This window comes from Rattus norvegicus, chromosome 8, assembly GCF_021556685.1.
Source record: "Rattus norvegicus strain SHRSP/BbbUtx chromosome 8, alternate assembly SHRSP_T2T, whole genome shotgun sequence".
In the NCBI taxonomy this organism is placed as follows: domain Eukaryota; kingdom Metazoa; phylum Chordata; class Mammalia; order Rodentia; family Muridae; genus Rattus; species Rattus norvegicus.
Window position 1 is genome coordinate 106,977,910 of NC_141541.1, and position 24,509 is coordinate 107,002,418.

The 24,509-nt window shown below is 44.3% G+C and overlaps 1 protein-coding gene across 1 annotated transcript; it reads right to left on the reverse strand.

Annotated features, from left to right (window-relative positions):
* Positions 1 to 465: 465 nt before the first annotated feature.
* Mrps22 (mitochondrial ribosomal protein S22) lies at positions 466 to 13,659 on the reverse strand. The gene is given in 8 exon segments (NM_001077530.1): positions 466 to 665; positions 1,593 to 1,701; positions 4,209 to 4,354; positions 5,683 to 5,766; positions 6,257 to 6,400; positions 8,900 to 9,064; positions 10,230 to 10,393; positions 13,481 to 13,659. Coding segments are annotated over 8 exon segments (1,080 nt in total). The 5' UTR covers positions 13,653 to 13,659; the 3' UTR covers positions 466 to 569.
* Positions 13,660 to 24,509: the final 10,850 nt, after the last annotated feature.

Below are 24,509 nucleotides of genomic sequence, written 5' to 3' on the forward strand. Positions count from 1 at the left end.
CTGGGCTCTCAACGTAACCTGTTGGTCTCTGTGTTAGTTAGGCTTTTACTGCTGTGAACAGACACCGTGACCGAGGCAAGTCTTATAAAGGACAGCATTTAATTGGGCTGGCTCACTGGTTCAGAGGCTCAGTCCATCTTCATCTGAAGGCTGCTAGTGGAGGACTGACTTCCAGGCAGCTAGGGTGAGGGTCTTAAGCCCACACCCACAGTGACACACCTACTCCAACAAGGCCACACCTACTAAGAGGGCCACTCCCTGGGCCAAGCATATACAAACCATCACAGCCTCTTCCGGTATTGTGGCAGTCGGTTTTGTTTTTGTTTTTTATGTGCACTGATATAAAAAGAGGAATTCATACCCAGGCACTCACATATAAATGTCAGTCATCCCCATGTCACCTAGAAACTGAGTAGGATAACATACTTGAGAATTTAAAAAAGCAGAAAACAAATTACAGAAAACTTTAAGTTAGTAAATACCTTTTAATTCCAAGATTTTTAAATGTTCAGCTCAGTATTACCAAAATGGAAGGGCATTAACATGAAACGCATTTTGAATTCTTGTTCTCAGGATGTTGCAGAATGGCTGATGACTATTTCTTGATAAGTTTGAAGTGCTAATTCTATATATGCTCCTCTCTGTGCTTCTGTTTTTGCAAAGACCTATGGAAATAGAAAAACAAATTCTAGAATGTGAGAGCAATAGGCTACTAAGTGTATAAAGTCAGTTTTAAGATGTCATTAACACTTTTGCAGTTGGGACACGGTTTCCAAAAAGGTCTTCAGTGTCACAATAATCTCCCTGAATAGACGAGTATATATGGACAGAAGCACTTTATCCAAAAGCTGCAGCAATAGTAATTCTAAACTTAGAATGGCTTTCATCTCTATAATTATTAAACTATCAGCAAAGATTAAGACCCTGACATTGTACCTCCTGCTACATCAAAATGAAAACCATTATAGAGAAACCAGAGAGAATGAAAGCTAGCAAGCTTACTTTTCTCTCTCTTTTTCTCTCTCTCTGTCTCTCTATCTCTCTCTCACACACACACACACACACACAATCTTCAAAAGCATACTACTGCTCTGCCTGGCTTAGCACAGAAAGTCATGGTGAGTACCAGTTTGTGCTCCCTTTAGAGGTATCACCCATCACTTCTGTCCTTAGGAACTGATAGAGAAAATTTCAGTGACCTTGCCTCCCATGTGAAAATACTGTATTAACTTCGCATTGAGGATGTATCTGGGGAGCCCATGGCTTGAGTTGTGTGCAGTTCCAAAATGGTCATAGAACCAAGGTTTCCTGACACCCGCTTGTCCCTGATGAATGTGGGAGGCTGTTCGGACCTGTGGGAACTTGACCACCTCCTTCCCACTGTCTGAACCTCTGAACTACAGCTGCCAGCTTGCCTACTACAGCATCTTGAGTACCACACAATTCCCCACATGCCCCCAGTTCATGTAACAGGAACAATGGAGTTTACATTCACATTAATGTTTTCATATTCACATGTATCATTAAATATGACCCACGTCTGGATTTTTCCTAACTCAGTCATCACCACAAGACCGACCAAAGGATGCTACCTTAATTAAGTTGACTCCCTCAGCAGCCTGCTCTTTGGCCTCTTGGGCTGACTGGCCTTCTGGATGGAGCATGTGGTACAGCTGGACCAGGCTGGTGGCATCATCAACCCTGAGAGTGAAGACACCCAGCATTACCAAGGGCTTTGCATTGGTTACACAACCCTGTGAAAATGTTTGCCACTTCTAAGCTGAATTACATTTCAGACTTATCTCTGGTGAGGGAGAAGGTGGTTCTGTAGTTCCAAAGCATCTGAAGGGCAGAGGGGTGGCTTAGCAAGTAAAAAGCACTTGGTGCACAAGCCTGATGACCTGAGTCCTATCCTGGAGCCCACATGGAGGTGGAGAGAACCAAGCCTACAAGGTTGCCCTCTTGTCTTCCACCCTATGAGGCAGGTAAGACAAGAGGCCATACAGGAAGTGCCCTCTTTATGAAAATATGGCTGTGTTCTTTGGGAGACGGAACATCCCTTTCCATAAAAACAATTCCTAGTGGCAAGGATTTCCAGACCAGGCAACTTGGTCAACATGAAGTAGGTTGATACAACTCAGGACACAAATTCTGCTTTGTACTTCTTAATTTCTATGGAAATGAAAACTCTCAGCTGTCCCCAAAACAATCTTCCCACACAGTCCACACCTTCTAACCACTTTTCGCTCAAAGCTGAGCGATGAGGAGGACATTTTGAGACTTACACTTAGCTTCTGGCTTCCAGTTGAGGAGATAAAGGTGAGGAAACCATAATTCAGTGCTGGGCCAAAGTTGTCTCTGACTAACCCACTTTCTAAATGGCTGGGCCAGGAGATGGTGGGAGTGCAGACATGCCTGAAGCCACAGTGACCTAGTGAAATGCTCTAGGAAAAGGAATCAGCTGCCCAAACTACAAGCTTTTCTGGGGCAACAAGTTGAAATGGCCATTACCTGTCTGTCCTGCTTAATCTCTGTTAGCTTACTGTCTGTTAGCTGTAATCTCTAACAGCTAATAAAGGCAGCAATAAAACATCTCTTCCTAATACAAAATGAAAATAATTCCCTTTAAAACTTGGGCATACTGGCTCTATGGGTTTCCACACTTCGGAGTTATGTTTAAGGCTTATGCTGAAGCTAATGCTGGTATCTGCCTCGATTTAAATGTAGCTTAACAACCACTCTACACTTAAAATTGGAGCAAATTATTACTTTCAAAAACAAAGGAGTGAAATAAGTCTGCAGAATCCTAATTCTGGACTAATCACTTGTTCTCTTTTTAGTAGAGAATACATCCTCTTCCATCCAATATAGGCTGTGCAGTTGTTCACAGTCCAGGACTGTTAGGAAGTTAAAAGCTCTTCCTGGCAAGCACGAACCATTTCAGAAGTTAACTTTTACAGAATAAGGAGAGTACCACATATTATTACCACACACCATAGCTTCAGTATCCAGATATTCTATCCTTATACTAAGTGCATCATTGTCTGCATTTGAGGAGTTTGAGGAGACAGTTTATAGGTCACATAATACAAAAAGGCACAGCATTTCTGACCACCCCCAGGTAGGCCACCGGATGAACTGAATCACACTACGTGCTGGTGAAGCAGGCTACCCAGGAATTAGCACTAGGAAAGCTGTCCTATGGACAGCAACGCTGCATCTTAGAGGAGTGTAAGCATTGAGTGCGACATTCAAATGGCAAGTAAGACACTTCCATGGTTTGAGGATGGGATGACTACTGACACCTCTTCTTACTCAATCTATTAGTCCACCAAGGGCTTCAGGGAAAGTTAACTACATGCATACCTCAGAAATACTGAGTTCTGTCCATAACCACAGCAATAAACAAGTCATGAATTTTAAGTTTACTAGTGTAGTTATACTATACAGTAGTCTATTAATGATGCAATATATTAGTCTTTTTTTACAAAATGGTAATTTTAATAAACAACAGCATCGACAAACTTCCTTAACTAAAGACACCAACTATCCCTTTTTTGTTTTTAGACAGGGCCTAACTAAGTAGACCAGGCTGGCCTGAAACTCAAAAGCTCCTCCCATTTCAGCCCCCAGGCATCACCATTCCCAGGCAGACTTTAATTTGTAAAAATGTAAAACCTTCACAGCACAGTATGAGTGATGTTTGTTATGTTCAGCTAGCAACTTGGGAGCAACATCAACCTGATGCCAAAAATACATTCTTTCACACCACTTTGAAAATAAGTTTACTGAAACCTTAGAAGCTTTTCGAAAAACCAAGGGCCATCAAAAAAAGTTAATTCCATAAGCTAAACATGTCAACGGGGAAGTCCTACAGGTAGAGTAGTTCTGCTAGAAAATAGGTGCCCACCAGATCTTACATTTACTTTACAATTGCCATGTAATAGCCTTGAGTGCCTAGAAAACCCACCAATACTCAGGAACACTGGAAAGTAAGGGTGAAAAAACAATCTCAGTCTGCTCTTAAGATGCAGTCATACATATTTTCTGATTGTGTCACAAAAGCAAAGACTAGAAGAACTATGCTAGAGAAGCAAATCCAATGGAAATCAGTGAAAACCTATCACTGGACAATACACTGCCATTGCAAAAATACTGACTTACTGTTGGGCAGTAAATGACTAATTATTCAGGTCACTCATACTTACAAGTCTCTCTGGATCTGATCGATGAGCAAACCATCGATCTTTTTGTTATTTACCAAATACCAAGCCATTCCACCAAAGTGTCTTGTTGAACGTAAAATCTCATATTTTCCATGTCTGTCTATATCTTCGTAGGTCTGGTGATGAACCTATTAACATAAAATGCACAGAAACATGAGAAGTGGGTGGCATCACATGGTTCATACCAAGTAGCAGGAATGCTGCCACAAGTCAGAGTATAACCAGGTCTACCTGCAAGCTGTCTCTCTAGCCTAGCTCAACTCAGTAATGCACTTGCATCGCTCAAAAGCACAGGACCCGAGTGATCCTCAGAACCCACATTAAACTATATGTGGTAGGCACATATTCCCAATGATGGCAAAATGGGTCCCTGCAAGTTCACTGGTCATCTTGCCTAGCCAGCTAAGCAAAGGTCCAGGCCCACGTGACCCTGTGTCAAACAAAGACTACCTGAAGGACCCAAGCATAGAACTGAGCACTTGTCTAGAACAGCGTATCTATGCCTTCCCTACTATAGAATGTGTCAGCCTGTGTGTACCGACCTTTGAGTACAGAGCTCAAGATCACCGGGATCCCTTCGTCCTTGCCCTCCAACACTGGAGTCGCAGATATGTGCCAACTCCCCTGGCTTTTACAGGTGCTGGGACTCTCAGCAGCAGCACTTTACCCACTGAGCCTCTCCCCAGCCCGTCCAAAAGGCTTTAAAACTGATGCCGTTTTAAAGATGAAGAGAGTTCCTCACCTAGTACTGGGTCACATTTGATACGGCCCATCCACCTTGAACCATCCATCCCCCTGCATAGGCACTGTATATACAAACACACCTTTCAAGCTTACTTGGTTATTTTCTACCTTCTGCTTTGTCCTTTCAAATACCTCTACTCACCAAACTCCCCTCTCTCACACTGTTCCTTGCACTTCTGGAACCCCTTTCAAGACACCTAGGAAGCCTTTTCTGAGAGTACTGTTAACACCTAACATTTTAGGCTAGAGATGACAAGTGTCTGCACACTGTCTTTTCCTATATATCACTGCTGGAGCACGGGCCTCGACACCCACTCAGTCCTGGTTCCTGGCATCAGCTATGCTACCCGCAATAAAACTGCCCATGAAACCAGGCTCTCCGAACATATTCTTACTAAGCTATAAGACACTCAGTGCACTTGGACAATTCTAATGGGTAACTGTTCCTATAAGGGGAGTAGAAAGGAGAAAGAAAGGCTTTGTCATCATCTGTTAGTGGAACTAACAAGCCAGTTCACTCTACAAGCCCAGCTTCCCTCCCTCTTAGAGGTGCTGAACACATAACACATGTATCTACACTCAACAGATTTCAAGGTAATTCCCTTTCCTATAGCTGCATCAAAGCCTGTAGTGGAATTCGAGGGTTACATTAAAAACCTTTTGCACCACCATATTTAAATCACACTTTGGGAGTTATTTTAAGTACACTCACCTTGATATACTCAGTGGAATCTGGCTCAAACTGGGCAACACAGAGATTGAGGACATCAGCATGCCGGTCTTGGCTGTACATGGTCTAAAACCACATAGCAAAATGGGAATCAGCTGAGACCGTGGGAGTTTCCATCTGCCCTGACACCCTGGCAGGCCTGCCCAGTACACAAGCCACCTGTGTGCCTACCAAGAGCACATAGGGAGCTGCATGTGGTGGTGAGGCCTTTAATCCCAGCATTTGGGTTGAAAGAGGCAGGCAGATTTTTGTGAGTTCAATGCCAGTCTGGTCTACACAGTTCCAGGTCAGCCAAAGCTACACAGACCCTGACTCAAACAAAACAACAAAAAAGGAAAAAACAAAATAAATACAATTTTAAAAAGCATACAGAAATGGCACAGGTTCTGTGACTGCCACACCTGGATTCAAACCCCAACTAAACTCACTGTGTGAGAGCCCTCCCTCACCAAGTCACTGCTGCATTAGTGTCTGTCTTTACCTTTGTGAAACTACCAGCAGCACCACAGCTGACTGCTTCAACAGATGATCATCACAGAAATGGAACTCACTGTACCTTAAGGTTCTCATCTTTGAAAATTACTGGTGGCAAAACTCTACGACCTTCTTTCGGGAAATAAATTTGTATCACCCTGTCCCGTTCTTCCCATGAAGCTTTGCGTAGTGTGCCACTTGGTTCTCTAACAACAATAAAACGTTCCTGAAACAGAAAGCAGCCAGAGATGGGTAAGTTGTGAAGACTTCCGTTTAGCTCTTGCGATAGCAAACACTATGAACGTGGCAGGATCTACAATCAGCTTAGAGACAATGTGAGAGAGGCATTATCTAGATTATGCTGAGACAGGCAGCCCCACCCTAATGTGGGCAGCACCCTTCCATGAGCTTGGGTCCTGGACTGCATGCAGTGTGACCACAAGTTGGCACAGATAAGGACAGCTGAAATCCTGAAATCCTGACTTATAACCACAACTGTGATGACTGAGCGAGGAGGGGCCACTTTTCTAACCTCAGTGCTCATCGGCATTTTAATGCGTTCTGAGGGCCCAACTACAAATCACTCCTGTTCGTCACGTAAATGGTTCAAGTAAAAAGCTGCTGGTTTCAGATGACACGCTGCTCTTTTAAACTGGTAATCAAGGAAACTACAGTGGAAGCAGTAATGTTTGAAAACTACCCATGAAACTTCTGATGGTTCTACTAAAAAGTGACAAATCCATTGGGAAGTTTGGGTTTCTTACATTATTGATCTCAGCACTTGAGAAACGTGCAGATAGATCTTTGAGCTCAAGGGCAGCCTGGTCTACAGAGTGAGTTCCAGGACAGCTAGGACTATATACTAAGATCTTGTTTCGAAAAACAAACAAACAGCATATAAAAAGAAAGACAGACAGACAGACGGAATAAGATACCACTCCACCTTGCTCAAGTCTAAACGGGACATCTATACCACAGCCCTCCAGGGCTTGGGTCAGGCCTGAAGAAGGGCAGAAGGCATGTAAGAGCAGGAGATGGAGAGGGTGGCTGTGCTGTCAAATACTGCTGTAAGGACACGGCATGGCTGCTGCACTCATGAACTCCCTACAACGCTGACTGCCTGCATGAGACCTGCACAGATGTAAGACCAGGCCAGCGAACACGTCATCATGGACCAGGAGGGGCACAAAAGGCTCCACCCCTCCCTGGGCATCATTCTTAGTTAGGGAAACACCATGACCAAAAGCAAGCTGGGGAGAAGTGTTTGCCTTGCCTACACTTCCACATCACAGTTCCTCTCAAAGGAAGTGAGGACTGGATCTCTCACAAGACAGGAACCTGGAGGTAGAAGTTGGTGTGCAGGCAATGGAGGGTGCTGCTTTCTGCCTTGGTCATCATGGCTTGTTTAGCCTGCTTTTCTATAGAAACCAGGACCACCTCAGGGATAGCCCCACCTACAACGGGTGGGGCCCTCCCCCCCATCAACCACTAAGAAAATGTTCTACAGCTGGATCTTAGGGAGGCATGTTCTCAACTGAGGTTCCCTCCTCTCAGATGACTTCAGCTTACGTCAAGGTGTCATGAGAACTAGTATCTATTGGCAGTATGGTTGTTAGGGAAGAGGGGTCACTTTCTTAGGGGTTGTGGACACTGATAAAATTGCCCAGGCTTCAGTAAGTAGCCTCACTATGCTCATGCAAGAACCCCAGTGAGCTAGAAAGACAAGAAAACAGTAGGGACTTCGGGGTGGAGAAGGATTCCAAACAGAAGTGAGAGAGACTAGAGGCTGACAATGACTGAAATGCCTGATAGACATGTTTGACTCTGTTAAAGAACAGTCTCAAAGGAAAAGGATAGGATGACTGACAGACAGACAGACAGACACACACACACACACACACACACACACACACACACACAGAGAGAGAGAGAGAGAGAGAGAGAGAGAGAGAGAGAGAGAGAGAGAGAGAGAGAGAACCCTCGATCTTCTCCAGAAGGGCCAACTAAGGAAGCCAGTCTAGCCTAGGTAAACTGAATGTCTCTTTCTTTCTGACACTGCTGTCTGTGCCGTCTGCCTGGCTACACTTGCCTCCTGTGTCTCAGCACAAGTGTCTTAGGGTTTCTACTGCTGTGATAAAAACATATGACCAATACAACCTGGGGAGGAAACCGTTTACTTCATCCCACAACTCTCAAGTCACACACAATCCATCACTGGGAGAAGTCAGGGTGGAGCCTGGAGGCGGACAATGAAGCAGAGGCCATAGGGGAGGCTCCTTATGGGTTTGCTCCCCGTGGCTTCTCAGCCTGCTTTCTTACAGCACCCAGCACCACCAGCCAGGGACGGCACCACCCCTGGTGAGCTGGATCTTCTCACATCAATCATCAAACAGAAAAAGGCAGCACACAATTGCCCACAGGCCAATGTGGTGGGGACATTTTCTCAATTTAGGCCCCGTCTTCCAAAATGAAAGCACAATGATGCTAGCTTTGTTGAGTTAACAGTAAAACCAGCCAGAACAACATGTTTCTGGTATCAGCGTGACACGCACTAAGTCCACGGTATCTAACAACATGACATGGACCTGCTTGCAGTTCTTGCTTCTTTAGAGGCAAAGCTTGCTTTGGAAGCTTCAGAGAGGGGGGAGAGGGGAGTCACATCACCCCTCAGACCCATCTCCATGTGGTATTTCAAAGATTATCCTGTAATCTGGTATATACTCACCCGGTGTGGTATGTTATACGATATGTCAGTAAACACATATTTGTTTGTTTCTGTTCCTTCCAAGATCTTATCCTCGGCTAACACATCATTTATTGGCTTTCGTTCTTCCAGAACTGGTGGCATCTTTAATCGTACTTTAGCTGCCTCAACTGCCAGTCTCGTAGCCTAAAGAAATAAAATATCTCTTAAGAAAAACCATAATGTCCCAAAGCGACATTTGATAAAAGCAGATACTCATCAAAAATGCTGCTAACTACAACGAAAAGAAGTTGCAGCCATGAACCCGTGAGTGAAAGCCAAACCTGGACTGAGGGCCTGGTCTTTGCTGTGGTGTGAGAAGATCACCGGCTGCCCGCTTACCTATCCAAGCAGCACCGGAATGCCGCAGCCAGAGCTGAGCTGCAGGAGACTTTTGCAGCAAAGCCTGCATCTGTTGTGCTTGCCATGCACCGGACAGGCACCGAGGTGATGGCGCGGCTGTGAAGGGCACTGGCTGCTCACGCAAGGGTCCTGGGTTTGGTTCCCAGCATCTACATGGTGGCTCACAACCACATATAACCCCAGTTCCAGGGGTGCCGTGCCCTCTTCTGACTTCCATGGGTACCAGGCATGTACATGGTACACATACATACATGCAAGAAAAACACCCATACATGTAAAACGGAGGAAACCAAGTGTACTGGGTTCCCTCAATGCCCCAAAACTACAAGACTTGCTATTATCCTCTCCATCTGATGGAAAGCAAGAGTTACACAGGGGACAGCACTAGGAGCTGCTGCATGGGTGACGGAACTGAGCTCCAAAGCCTCCACTCTCAGACTGGGTGACAGAACTGAGCTCCAAAGCCTCCACTCTCAGGCCGGGACTGTGCTTTGTGCCACAGTGTTTACAGTGATGCTGCTGGATACTGACTCGGAAAGAAGCGTGTCGATGCCTCATACACTCACGCAGCAGAGTATACTCCACACAGGAGTATACAGTAGCACTCCTCTGCTACCTGAAGAGGGTGCTGCTCAGAAGATTTCTAATTTCAGCAAACTTTCAGCTCCACGGCTGCTGAGGGGAAAGGGCAGACATTTTTCCAGGAAGGGAGCTGGAGCAGGCAGGATGAAACATGAGAAGGCTGGTTTGGGGCAGCGAGAAGGTTCAGGGTAGACACCTAGACTTTACCCCAATATGCTCAACTACGGCCACACCTCTGCTCCTCTCTGCCTGCCTACTCACATGTCTCTCCTCAGCTCTATGCCTCCTTCGCCCCTCACCCATGCCTATGGAGGAACAGCACTGAGATCTACGGTGGACTCTAAGTCTTATACTCGAGCGGACATACCTCCTCCAGCTGTGCCTGGGTCATTAACTTGTAGGTTGGTGGCTTCAGTGGTTGTACAGCAGGCTTGAAAGTCTTCTGCAAGTCCAGGCCTGTCATCTTGGTGAGGATGCTCTGGACCTCCTCATCCATAAAAGTAGGTTTCTTGACTTTTGAGCTACCAGATTCTGTAAAATGATTTCAGTAATAAGAAGCTGCCCACAATGGCAGGCGGAGACCTCTAAGTGGGAAAGTTAACAATAAAAACCGTCTGTACAGAATACGCTCCAAAACTACATGATGCTAACATCTAAGGAATCCTCTAATTCATTCAGCACTTAAAATGTCCTGAACACTCACCATGACATGCGCTGCCTGCCAAGACGACAAGACAGTCTACTACTGTGAGCACCATGAAAACCAAAGCTGACAACCACTGTCACCTGGCACTGACGTGTCTCCTCTTTTTGGTATTTTGGAGGTGCTGGAAACGGAGCGGAGGACCTGGCATGCAGTACTCTACTAGAAAGCTACACTCTGACCCTCAGATTGGCTTCCTAGAAGCCAGACGCAGCACACCCACAAAACAGCTCCTACCTCCCAACTTTACCAATGAGGGTGCCAATGCTAATCCACAGAAAACTAGCTATTAGGAACAGTGGTTTGACCAGGGTTCACTGGGTCTAGAACCCCAATCACCTCCCATCTGAGCCCAGCTCTGATTCACACAATTCCCCTCTTCCTTTGACTCCCTCCTTGTTCTCTCTCCTGTAGGCATAATGTCTGCCCACTGTGTAAAGTTTACCCTGTTACACTGATCTCCCTGCCCTCATACCTTGTTTCAGTCTGGACACAGCATTGATTCCTGTCTCAGGTTTGTATAAACAGTTCTTACCACTTATTCTGTGCCTTGTCAATAAATGCTGATCACCCAATGGCTGGGCAGAAGAGAGGATAGGGTAGGACATGGGACTTCCAACAGCCCAAGGAAGGAGAGAGGAAGAAAGCAAGATTCAGATCAGCAAGGAGGATGGAGGACTTGGCACCACAAAGAAGGGATCCAGAGACAGAGATCACAGAAACGCACATGACACCCAAAGAGCCAGGTCAATAATAATATGCAATTATCATGGGATAGGGCTAGGAGGAAGCCAGATTAGCATAGAAGATTAAGGTAGATCATTTAACTGCCTGGTTATTCAGGTGCAGTTTTAAATAAATTTTGGTTTCTTTGTGTGGATACTGGAGATTAGCATAAGGTAAAGAAATACAGCCACTGGATTAGTTTACTGCTAATATTTATATTAAAGATAGTTCATTAATATTTTCCAATGTTAAGTAAACATTTTTCCATGAAAAGTGAAAGGCCATCTATTCCTGCGTTCCTCTTAGCCCTTAGTCCTATAGATACAGTGCCTTGCAGGTTCCTGGCCTATTTCCTTCTTTCCCTATTCATCGTCCCACTGGGTACTTTTCTAGCTTTCTATGGGTTTAATTACATCCATCTGCCAGAGACTCTAAAATCCCAATCTCTGCCCAAGATCATTTACACCCACTTCCCAGTGGGCATCTCATCTATAACCCAATACTACCAAACCATAACACCCCCCTGCAACCTTTTCTTGTCTCGTATCTGCCGTCCTAGAATCTAGTCTCTATCACAGCAAGGTCCATCGGGTCACTCAGCCCAGAAACTTAAAATTACTCCTGATTTCTCTCATACCCACCACACCAAAAAAAAAAGCAGTTAAAATGACAGGAATGACCATTATGAACACACAGATGATATTTACTGTGTAGAGCTTATGTGCCATGGTCAGAATATTCAGTTCTCACAACAACCCTATGAAGTCATATTGCAATCGTCCCAGTTCTACAAAAAAGCACACTGAATATAACACTTTAGCTAACCGTCTCTTTTTAGATCTATTTCCCACTGCCATTCCTCTAGCCGAGGCCATCCTTACTCCTTACCTTGGCTTGCCTGACTCTTTTCTGACCTCGCTACAAACCATTCCTACAACGAGACTCCTCGAGAGTAATTGGCTTAAAAATCGCAATCAAAATGACTATCACGTTTAAAACTCGCATGGTTTGGCTGTGTCCCCCACTTAGAGATGTAGTCTCTGTCCTAGTTAGGGTTTTTATTACTGCAATGAATCATTAAGGCCATAAGCAAGCTCGGGAGGAGAGGGTTTAGCTTACACTTCCACATCGTAGTCTATCATCGAAGGAAGTCAGGACACAAAAAACAAATTGCCCGGAGGCAGAAGTTGATGCTGAGGCCAAGGAGAGCTGCTGCTTACCGGCTTTTTCTTATAGAATCCAGGACTCCCAGCCCAAATTAAGAAAATGTCCTCCAGCTGGATCTTATGGAGGTGTTTCTCTCCATTCAGGTTACTCTAGCTTGTGTCAAGTTGACACAAAACTAGCCAGAACATTTTTGAAGACCAAAATCCTGTTTTCATGCTCATGGTCACCCACGAGCTCCAGTAACAATAAATGTTCGGCACTACACACACTTAGGACAATCTCACCCACCTGCGCAACTTTAGCGATCGTTTTCACTCTTGATGCTCTTCAATTTCAATCTAGCTACATATTGGACTCGGAATAACAAAGACATCTCAAATTCTATACAAAACAATATAATTCCGCCTCCCTTCTCATTTTTAATTTTCATTTTTACCTAGTCATACATCCAAACTCAAAAATCAAACACATAAACAATGTTTCTACCACTAATATTCTCTACTCAACTACGTACGCCTGGAAGCGTACTTAAGAGACATCATTGATCCTAACTCCAAAATAGGTTCCCCAAAATACCAGCGTTCAGTTTCTTCTCTGTACGTCTGGTCATGATCTCCCCTTGTTCAGAATGCTTATTTTCACCTTAGCATAGTTAGCCTGGTGGTAGCTTTGACTGTATTTTCCCTGGAGCTCATCCCTGTCCGACCAACCCAGTTTGAAATGCTCCTAGGTCCGCCGCCCGACGCAACCCGGATCCTGGTGCTCTGTCAATCGCCACTGGGGTAAAAGAGCCCGGGTCAACCTTACAGCATGCCCCAAGCTAGTGTAGTGTAGTGCTTGGCAAAGAGCGGAGCGCAAGCACTAGTGGCTGAGTGAATGAATGAATAAAAGAGGGCTTAGATAAGCTCTGCAAGGACAGACAGAAGCCGACGCTGTCTGACAACCTGCCGCGCAGTTTCCACTAGTTAAGAGTAAGTTCTTAAGTTTCCCAGTCTCTCAACAGAGTTCTGGCGGTCACTCACCTGCCTCGGAGCTGAAAGGGCGGCGAGGCTGCCCCACTTCAAAGGGCTGGGACCACGTCGCGAGCAGAGCATCGGAGTGGCGCTGGGCTGCGACCCGAGTACAGACCCGCCGTGCTCGCCGAGTGCTCAACTGGAACCTCCACAGAGACAACGGAGATCTGACTGCAGCCATGATTGCCTGACGCCCTTTGCGCCGGAATCGATAGATCAACTTCCGACTTGCAAGGCTTTGTACAGCATTCTGGGAAATGTAGTCTGGGTGGAGGCAAGACGCTGCGGAAGCGTTTTAAAACTAATAAAGTCCGAGGCTTTGTGCAAGCAAGGCAAGCATTGTAAGAAATGAGCTATATCCCCAGTGTGTGTGTGTGTGTGTGTGTGTGTGTGTGTGTGTGTGTGTGTGTGTGTGTGTGTGTGTGTGTGTGTGTGTGTGTGTGTGTGTGTAAAACTCATTTGGTAGCAGGTATTTTCACCACCTGAACAGGTATCTCACCAGCCCATTTACTTATTGTTTGTTTGTTTATAGTCTTAGCTTTCTTAGTTGTATACAAGACATATTGATAGTACATACATACATACATACATACATACATACATACATACATGTCAGAGAAATGTTACGAGTACACACATTAAAAAATAAAATAAGGGTTTAGAATATAGCTAAGTACTAGAGTACTTGTCCAGCATGTGTGATGCCCTAAGTTCAGGTTCCAGCAATTCATGCACACAGGCAACATCCCACCAACTACTTATTCACAAGTATGTGTTTGAGTCTTTCGCTCTGTGTACAGTTTTTTTTGGGGGGGGGGGGGCGGTTGTGTTTGGTTTGGTTTGTTTTTGCTATGTGCTCCTTTTCTTTCTTTTTTTTTGTATTTGTTTTTATGGTTCAAAATAATAAATTTGTATTGACTGCCTAGACCTTTTCTCCCACCTGCAGGGTTAAATCCAACTGCTTGCAGTTCTTTCAAACTTTACATACACACTCCAAATGTTCTTCATTCTGAACCCATAACAACCAATCACCTTATACCTTTCCTTTTTAGGCCCTTCCATGATTTCTGGTCATTTTGCTTATCATCTGCTTATTTTTCTCACCAAATGAAGGCAATGCCTATGCAAACTTTATTATAATATTACCTGACCTAGTGCAGCTTATGTGCAGAGCATTCATTTGTTGAATGAAAAAAAATGGATGGAGGGATGGGTGGGTGGGTGGATGGATGGATGGATGGATGGATGGATGGATGAGTGGGTGGATGGATGGATGATGGATGAGTGGGTGGATGGAGAAGTGGGTGGATGGATGGATGGATAGATGGATGGATGGATAAGTGGATGGATGTATAAGTGGGTGGATGGATGGATGGATGGATGGATGGATAAGTGGGTAGATGGTGGATGGATGAGTGGATGGATGGATGAGTGGATGGATGAGTGGATGGATGGATGAGTGGATGGATGGAGAAGTGGGTGGATGGATGGATGGATGAGTAAGTGGGTGGATGGATGAGTGGATGGATGGATGAATGGATGAGTGGGTGGATGGAGAAGTGGATGGATGGATGGATGGATGGATGGATGGATGGATGAGTAAGTGGGTGGATGGATGGATGGATGGATGGATGGATGAGTAAGTGGGTGGATGGATGAGTGGATGGATGGATGGGTAAGTGGGTGGATGGATGAGTAGATGGATGGATGGATGGATGGATGGATGGATGGATGGATGGATGGATGAGTGGGTGGATGGTGGATGGACAGGCAGATTATTTCATTATGTTCTTTCCCAGGTGCCTAGGGAGTGCAAGTCTTTTCCTTCCATAGAATGTGCAGTTTAAGCACTTTGCCCAAGGCCTGGCAAAAGAAAGTTGTTGAACAAATGTGTGTTTGAATTTGCTGGATAGAAAGACTTAACTCCTAACCTCACCTATTTTCTTTCCTGTTTCTTATTGTGAAAATTCATTTTTCAAAGTGGAGTCATTCCTATCTTATCCCATCTTAAAGGAATCTCCTCTCCACAGGAGACACTGGCTATGCACATTTATGGCAAGAACTGTATCATTAAATCAATCCACTCACAAAGGCTCCTGGCTTTAAGAATAGTTTTACATAGTAACTAGCAACAGAGCTGCTATGACCATTAGACTGGATTTATATAGTCCTTTCTGCCGCTTGCCAGCTTTCTAAAGCAATAAAGCCCCCCCAACCCCCAAAAAACCCACCTCCCTTCAATTCAAAGTGATTGAGACTCTCTTAGTAAAACCCACGACTTTTTCTGTGTTCACCGAACAGTATTAGGGACCATTCCAGTTTTATACACGTATGTCCCTGGTTTCTAATCCTGACCTTTGTTCCCAAATAAGTTTCTTTTTTGGAAATTCATGCTTGTGTTTCCGTTTTGCGTTTTAAAAGATAATTTGTGAATTTGATTATTTGCTTATTTGTATATGTGAGTTTGTGTGGATGTCTGTGTGCCCTGATCTATTACCCTCCTCCTATTCATTTTACATCGGGGTCTCTCTCCACACCTGAGGCTCATGCTTTCGTGGACAGTCTGGAAAACTCAGAGGCCGTCCTGTCTTCACCCTCTTCTATCTGTACTGGGAGGCATGCATGAGATGTCCACCTGGTTACATGGGTTCTGGAATCTGAACTTTGGTCCTGATGCTTGTGCAGTGAGTTCCCTTAACTCCCGAGCCATCGAGGGTGACAGTGTTATGAATTCTGCTATTTGAATGGGGGGAGGAATTGACCTCTAGGCTTGACCTTAATTCAGGCAGGAGCTACTATCCTGATCTCCCCCCACCCCCATCACTCTGCGTAGTAACAAGTGCTAATAGAGGGGGCCTGAAAACAGAACACATGCAGCAGGCTCTCACCTCAAGCATTTTTCTCTCGCAAGCGATCCTATTCTTCCTTCCCATGGTCATTGATAAGAGTGGCCAAAGAGCTTATTTTTTTCTATATCCTGGTGTCATAGTTGCCATTCTATTGCTGTGAAGAGACCCCATGACCAAGGCAACTCTTATAAAAGGAAGTGTTTTATTGGAGGGCTTGCTTACAGTTTTAGGGGATTAGTCCTTGATCTTTATAGCAGGAAGCAGACAGAGATGGTGCTGGAGTAGTAGCTGAGAGCTTCACATCCTGATCCAAAGGCATCAGGCAGAGAGATAGAAGCATATGTGGGCTTGGCATGGGCTTTTAAAATTCATAGCCCAACACCAGTGACACACCTCTTCTAACATGGCCACACCTCCTAATCCTTCTCAAACAGTTCCACTAACTAGGGTCCAAGCATTTAAACATATGAGCCTATGTGGGCCATTCTCATTCAAACTACCACACCCAGGGACTCTATGAATGGACAAGAGGTGTATATTAATGCAAAAGGGAATGAGTCCAGTAGTTGTTATATCAACTGCATGTGGCACTGTAACAGATTAGTACACATTTGATGGGTAACAATAGCAGAAATATCAAAATTCTACCTGTTAGAAATCCGATGTTAGTATCCATTAACCAAAGCCAAAGCATCAGTAGGTCACTGCTCCTTTCAGGGGACTTACAGGAGAACCTGTCCCCATCCCTCCCAGCTATTCATGACTACAAGTCAAGTATTCTTGACCTGTGGATGTATCACTCCTGTTTCTACCCCCAGCTTCCTCAGCTTTCCCCCTTCAGTTCATATCAACAGAAAATTTCTCTTTGCCCCTCTCGAAGGAAACACGTGGGATGAAATTATAATCCTAGCTAGCCCATACAAAAGAACACAATCCAGGTATCTTATTGAGAGGCTGTAAGCCTAGATCAGGCAGATTTTTGAGCTATTCTAACTCATTCCCCAGCTATAAAGTCCCTTGCTGTTTCTTCTGGCCACATGTTCAAGGTCCCTCTCCTCTTATTGTAGCCTCTTCCGTCTTCCTTCTTCTCTCCCCTCCCTTTCCCTACAATGCATTCCCTTCTGCCACATTCCTCAAGTCCCTCCTTTCTCATACAATAAAAGGGACGCCAATTTCTGGAGCCTCTACATTTTATGCTGATACAAATAAATTGGGAAAGGCAGTATGTAAGTCAAAAAAATATATAAGTAAGGTGGTTGAGAGTCCTTATAATTCAGTTCAAAAACCAGAGTTATATGTAGCTCTTATGGTGTTATTAGATCTTCAAGAATCTTAATATAGTGACTGACCCTCAATATGCAGAAAGATTTGTTTTACATACATTTTACATACAGAAACTGCTGAATCACAGGGGATTCCAAATTTACTTTACCCTTTATTCAACTACAACAAGGATTCAGAAATAGAAAAAAAATATATATATATGTATATCACATAACACAACAGACCCCTTACAGGTCTACTAGGCCTGCTAGCACACAGTAATGATGAAATTGATCAGTTATTGACAGGAAGTGGGCTAGACGAGTCAGAATCTCATAAAAAATGCAGTGTTAACTGCAAAGATTTGAAACAGGAATCTTCTATCACTTGGTAAAAAGCCAAGAGGATTGTAAAGTCATGCCCCACGTGTTCTATCTATAACCAAACTCCATTACCTGCAGAAAGGAGCCCTAAGGGTACACAAAGAAATGAAATGTAGCAAATGGATGTGTTTCATTTTACAGAGTTTAGTAAACTAAAACATGTGTATTATAGACATATATTTGGGATTTCAATGGACGGCTGCTTTACTTTACCTTCTGAGAAGGCTGATTCTGCAGTTATGTTACAATTCTTTTGGAAGTTATGACCATTATGGGAATACCTACACAAATTAAGACCAACAATGCTCCAGCACTAATTGTCTGTAATTAGTGAAGTAATTTTTTTTTACATATTATGGTATAAAACATGTTACAGCACACCACACAATCCTACAGGACAAGCAATTGTAGAGAGATCTAACTGTACTTTTAAAGAAATGCTTAACAAACAAAAGGAGGTAACAAAGACACCCCCTCCCCAGTGATAGATTACATGGTGCTTTATTAACTCTAAAATATTTGAATACTAATGAACAAAAACTACAGCTGCTGGGAGGTATTGGATTGGGGGCGGGGGGAGCACCTCCTGAACTAACCAAACCAGCCTGTTCATTTTTTATATGTCCTAACCTCAGAATGGAAAAAAATGTGTTATTCTGGGGGAGAGGTTTTACCTATATTTCCACAAGAAATATAGAACAGTGATGGGTTCTGTCTTAGTCAGGGTTTGTATTCCTGCACAAACATCATGACCAAGAAACAAGTTGGGGAGGAAAGGGTTTATTCAGCTCACATTTCCACATTGCTGTTCATCACCAAAGGAAGTCAGGACTGGAACTCAAGCAGGTCAGGAAGCAGGAGCTGATGTAGAGGCCATGGAGGGATGCTGCTTACTGACTTGCTTCCCATGGCTTGCTCAGCTTGCTCACTGATAGAATCCAGGACCACCAGCCCAGGGAGGGAACCATCCACAATGGGCTGGGTCCTCCCACCCCCACCACTACCTAGAAAATGCCTTACAGCTGGATCTCATGGAGGCATTTTCTCGACTGAGGCTCCTTTCTCCATGGTAACTTCAGCTTGTGTCAAGTTGACACACAAAACCAGCCAGTACACGTTCCTTCCAAATTGATAAAACAAAGCAAAACAAAACAAAGCAAAGCAAAATGAAACACCAGACATGACAAAGGGAGACCCCTTGAAGATCTTGGCTATAGACAAGAAGAAACAAACCAGGTAATTTGCATATGGTGATCTTGTCTTTGGGAACAGCTCTAAGACTGGCTGAGACCCCCATCCCCCGCCCCCAATGTCTCCAACCAAAACATCAGCTTGCATGCCAATAAATCTTGTTGGCTACAGAGTTTTCATAACTTATTACTGCATGCCATCCTTTCATATAGCATGAATGAAGAGGTATAGTGCAGTTTGGTTATATAATCAAACTAGCTAAAAACAAAAACAAACAAACAAACACCCACATGTCTCTCACCTGCTCAGATAGAGAGCAGAAAGTCTCCTTGGGCTAAGCTGTGCACTTTGCACATCCCATACATTGTTGGTACAGAGCTATGTGTTACTTGTAAGAAATGATGCTTTCAGAAAATGAAAACTAAGGTAACAGCCCTAACAAGATCCACCCTTGAGGATGTTGGGACACCTGATCCTGCCTGGAACTGCTCCAGTGCCATTTCTCAACAGACTTGCTTCCGGAACAGCTACAGAAAGCTGACCCCAGATGATTTCAATTCATCCAGACTTACAGACTGAGCCAGTCAGGACTTCACTTAAGCCTGAACTTTCTCAGCACACAGACTGGACAACAAATGATGGCAACTAGCTTTCTTCTGACTTAGCCAGTTCTCAATTTCCTTTGAGCTCCCCCTCCCCAAGAAATTCTTCACCCCAATTCACCGGGAAGCAATTATAAGAGACCACTGTCCCAGTCCCTTTGGGTCATTTTATGAGTTATATATATGTTGTCATTTTAGGGGATGGTTACAAATAGCTATGGTCTTGGACAGGGAGGTGAGGAGAGAAAAGAAGATACCATGGCGTAGGTGAAGGGGAGGACAAGGTCAATTGGAGTAAGAGCAGCCCAGGTGTAACGTGTCAAGTTATATCTGGGGATTTTTAATAGGGAAGTAGACAAGATAGTGTAGAGGACTGATATCTGCCCAGCTCTGGTGCTTTTAAGACTATTATAAATATAAAGGTTTTGTGTCTTTTATCTGGGAACTGAATGATGTAAGGTGGGGGAGAACACCTTGAATAATTTTTACCACAACAGATATATACGATTGCCTTCAAGTCATGCTGATAATTGAAAATAATCTCTCCATTTTGAAACCTTTAACTTAGACACTCCTGCAAATGTTCTGTTCTCATTCAACAGTCACAAATTCTGAAGATTAGGAAATACCTTTGGTGGTAAGGTAAGTAAGAAAGATGGTTTTTAACCTACTCAACTGAGCAGGAACCATGAAGATTTTTCTCTCAATAATCTAGATGAAGAGACACAGAAACTATGTGGTAGAAGCTTGAAGTAAACAGAGCTTGGGAAATTTCAGCCTTTTCCAGCTGTGTGCTCGGTCATGAGTCAGTAGAGAAATCCAGTGGGCAGAGAAAGGAAATAGGGCCAATCTCAGAAGCAGAGAGGGGGCTATCTGGGCATAGATGAGAAAGGTGCTGCCCTCCCAGAGAGCCTCCCACTCTCCTATCCGAGGACCCTGGCAGTCATGGTAGGAAATTTCTGTTCCTTCTGTGGGGAGAAGGAGAACATAGGAAGGGTGCAGCCTCTTCTCGGATGAGCAAAGCAGAGGAGAGTGCCTGTAAGATTAGGGCTGGTGGAACCACTTCCTGCCTCCCCACACCCCCGGCATTATCTGTTTATCTTTAGTATTCCACAGGACATTCTGTCTATTCTGACAGCATCCACTGGAATACATTTCCACATTTGCAAGCCAAGGCTACATCTTTCTGTGATGACAGGTGTACTCTATGTCCCGTAGCACAGGGGAAGAAATGTCAAAGTCAATGAAGCTGGATCTGTCTTGCCACCCAGCTGTAGGTGACTCAGACGCAGAGCAACCGCCCATGTGTGTCACGTCCATCACGGGTATAATCTGTACTAGAGGATGCTTGGCCCCTTTGATCCCGAGAGCTGGCTGTTGTTGGGTTTGGTATGTGGAACATTTTGTCTGAGGGACGTGTTGGCCTGGGTTGAAAGTAATTCCAGACATCTCAGAACTGGGTGGTCTGTCACACGGCTATTTTTCAATCTTGTCTGGACCCAGGAAGTCCTTTGGACTGAGATCCGGGATTTTTAAAGGTTAATAAGCCCATTGGCAATTTCCTTCATGGGAGACAGTTTTGATGGCTTTGACTTCTATCTAGTTCCCAGAAGAGAGATCTGTGCATAATTTCACTTTAGATTTAGGGCTTCCATGTTCTGAAGGTTTCCAAGGCCAGGTCTTGGTAAGGTTGGCCCTAATTGCTGCCTGTGGGGAGTCAGGACAAAATGTTTGTTTTGGGGGTGTCCCAAATGAATGCCTGTGTGTATATTTAAGTATCTGTGTGGTATGTACACACGTATGTGCATGTTCAAGGAATACTCATGAACTTACATTGTACATGTATGTGGGCATTTGGGGTGGGTATGTGAGGTGTGAGTGAATGCAGGAGTGTGGGTGCAAGTGTGAATGTGTGCACGTGCCCTTGTGTGTGACCACAGATGCAAGCATTCTATAGCGTGTGTGCCAAGGTTGGACGACAACCTCAGGTGTCATTTCCTACTGTCTGCCTTGTTAGAAATATACTCTTGTTATTTGCTGCTGTGTACACCAGGCAAGCTGGGCCACAAGTTTCTAAGGAGTCTCCTGTCTCTGTCCTTCATCATGGCCTCAGGAGCTGGGATTACAGACCCCTGTGTCAGTGCCACCAAGCAGCACGCAGTCAGCAGCACTGTGACCGTCATCTCTTTTCCTTCTCATCTGAATGGGTGGCATTTATTCTACCTGCTTTATTAAAATGTCCAGGACTACAAATCAAATGAATTTATCTGAATAATACTCCAGGGAAACGAATGACCAGATAAGGACTCACATGTCTCTGGCTGCTGTAGTAAGCCAACCCCATCCATTAAATGGTCCTCAGAAACATCCTTGTCCAATGAGTTGCTTCTACACGGGTGTGCCTTACAGCGATGCCAGAAATCAACCCCTTTTTGCTGTAATCAACATACATCTGCCCAGGAAAGAAAAGAATAGAACACATAACCATCCATGATTCCTCAGTGAAGTTGACAGACTTTTTATATTAATTATATTATATTAATATGATATATTATTTTTATAACCAGGATTATTCAGATAAATTAGCATACAATAAACTGCACATATTTAAAGCATAAAACTTATTAAGTTTTGAGATATATATACCCCATACAACTGTAGCTATAGTCAAAGCAAAGACCATAATAGCTACCATCCCAAAAGCCTCCTTGTGCCTCTGTATATATTTAGAGGCTGTGAATGGCAAAGTCTATGTGTTCTTGTGTATGTGGGTGTGCATGCATATGGGTGGTGGCCAGAGGTTGCCTTCAAGAGTCTTCCTCGATTGCTCTCCAGCCTGTGCTTTGGGATATAGTCTCTCAATGAGACTTGAGCTCAATATTGGAAAGACTAACTTACCAGCAAGTCTCAGAGACCTTCCTGTCGGTACCTCCCCAGGGCTGGGGATTATAGGCCTGCACCAGTGTGTTTGCCTTTTTATGTCAATGGCGGGTATTTGAACTCAGGTCCTTGTGCTTATGTGAGATGCTCTTTGCTAACTGAGCCATTTTCAGGACACCCCCTGCTCCTTATTAATCTCTTCCTCTTTCTACATAACCCTATCCCTCTTATAAGTAATGCTTAATTTCATCTTAGATTGTTTTGCATTGTCTAGAGTTTTATATAAAAGGGATCCCTTGTTATTTATACTCCTTTTGGTCTGGCTTCTTTCACTTAGCACAGTTATTTTAAGACTTACCCAATAGCCACATGCACCTATTGTTCTCCTGTTCACTGTTGAGTAATATTCCACTGTATAGATGTACTATGGTGGTTTGGATAGGAATGGCCCCATAGACTCATGTGTTTGAATGCTTGGCTCAAAGGGAATGGCACTGGTTGGGGATTTAGCTCAGCGGTAGAGCACTTGCCTAGCAAGCGCAAGGGCCTGGCAAGGCCCTGGGTTCGGTCCCCAGCTCCAAAGGAAAAAAAAAAAAAAGGGAATGGCACTTAGGAGGTGTGGCCTTGTTAGAGTGGGTGTGGCCTTGTTGGAGGAAGCGTGTCACTATGGGGCAGGCTTTGAGGTCTCCTATGCTCAAGCTGCACCTAGTGTTGTAAAAGTTAATATAAATTCTAGCTAGCCTGTATAAGAGACACACAGTCCAGGTGTTTTATTTACAAACTGTAAGCCTAGATTGGGCAGGTTTTGAAGCTATTCTAACTTACATTTCAGACATATATGCGTTGTCACTTGCTGTTTCTCCTGGTCTCCTGCTCAGGGTCTATCTCCTCTCGTGGCTGCTTCCTCCTCTCCCTGTGTCCTTTCTTCTCTTCTCCCCTCTTTACCTGCGACAATCTAGCCAGGTAACTGAAAACCCGCCTACCTCTCTCGATTGCCAATTCAAGGTCTTTAGTCTTTTATTGACCAGTTAATTTGGGGATCAAGGTTCACACAACAAAAGCTGATGTACGTATTTCCTCATAGGGGTGAGTAACCAGATCTTGGGGACCAGTATTTTTAACTCATACATAGCGCACCAGACCAACCCCTACACAGTGTGGTACACAGTCTCTCTTTGCTGCCTGAGGATCTGGATGTAGAACTCTCGGCTCCTCCAGCACCAAGTCTGCCTACACGCCACCATGTGTCCCACCCTGATGATGCTGGACTAAACCTCTGAAGCTGTAAGCCATCCTAGTTAAATGGTTCCCTTTATAAGAGTTGCCATGGGGGGCTGGATATTTAGCTCAGTGGTAGAGCGCTTACCTAGGAAGCGCAAGGCCCTGGGTTCGGTCCCCAGCTCCGAAAAAAAGAACCAAAAAAAAAAAAAAAAAAAAAAGAGTTGCCATGGTCATGGTGTCTCTTCACTGCAATGAAACTCTAAGACCTCATATTGTTATCTCTTCAGTTGTGTGGGCACTCGTGATTGTTTATAATCTGCCCCCATGAGTGTTTCTGTGGAGGTCTTTGGACGTATGTTTTCAATTCTCTTGGGTAAACTCCCAGGAGTGTACAGTGATTGGTTTAACGTCTAACGTCTTAACGCAGTTAGAGTACTTTGCATGTCCCTTAGCAGCATATGGTTTTGTCCTCTTACTATTCTATCCTCACTGGCACATTACCCTTTCCCATTTGAGTTACTTTTTAAATTTTCGTGTGATGTTCACATTTGTATGTTTATGTGTGCACACATGTGTATGCATGTTTCATTCACCTGTATGTTCCAATTGTTACGGAGTCACTTGTCTTTGCTAAATGGTATGTGTGACT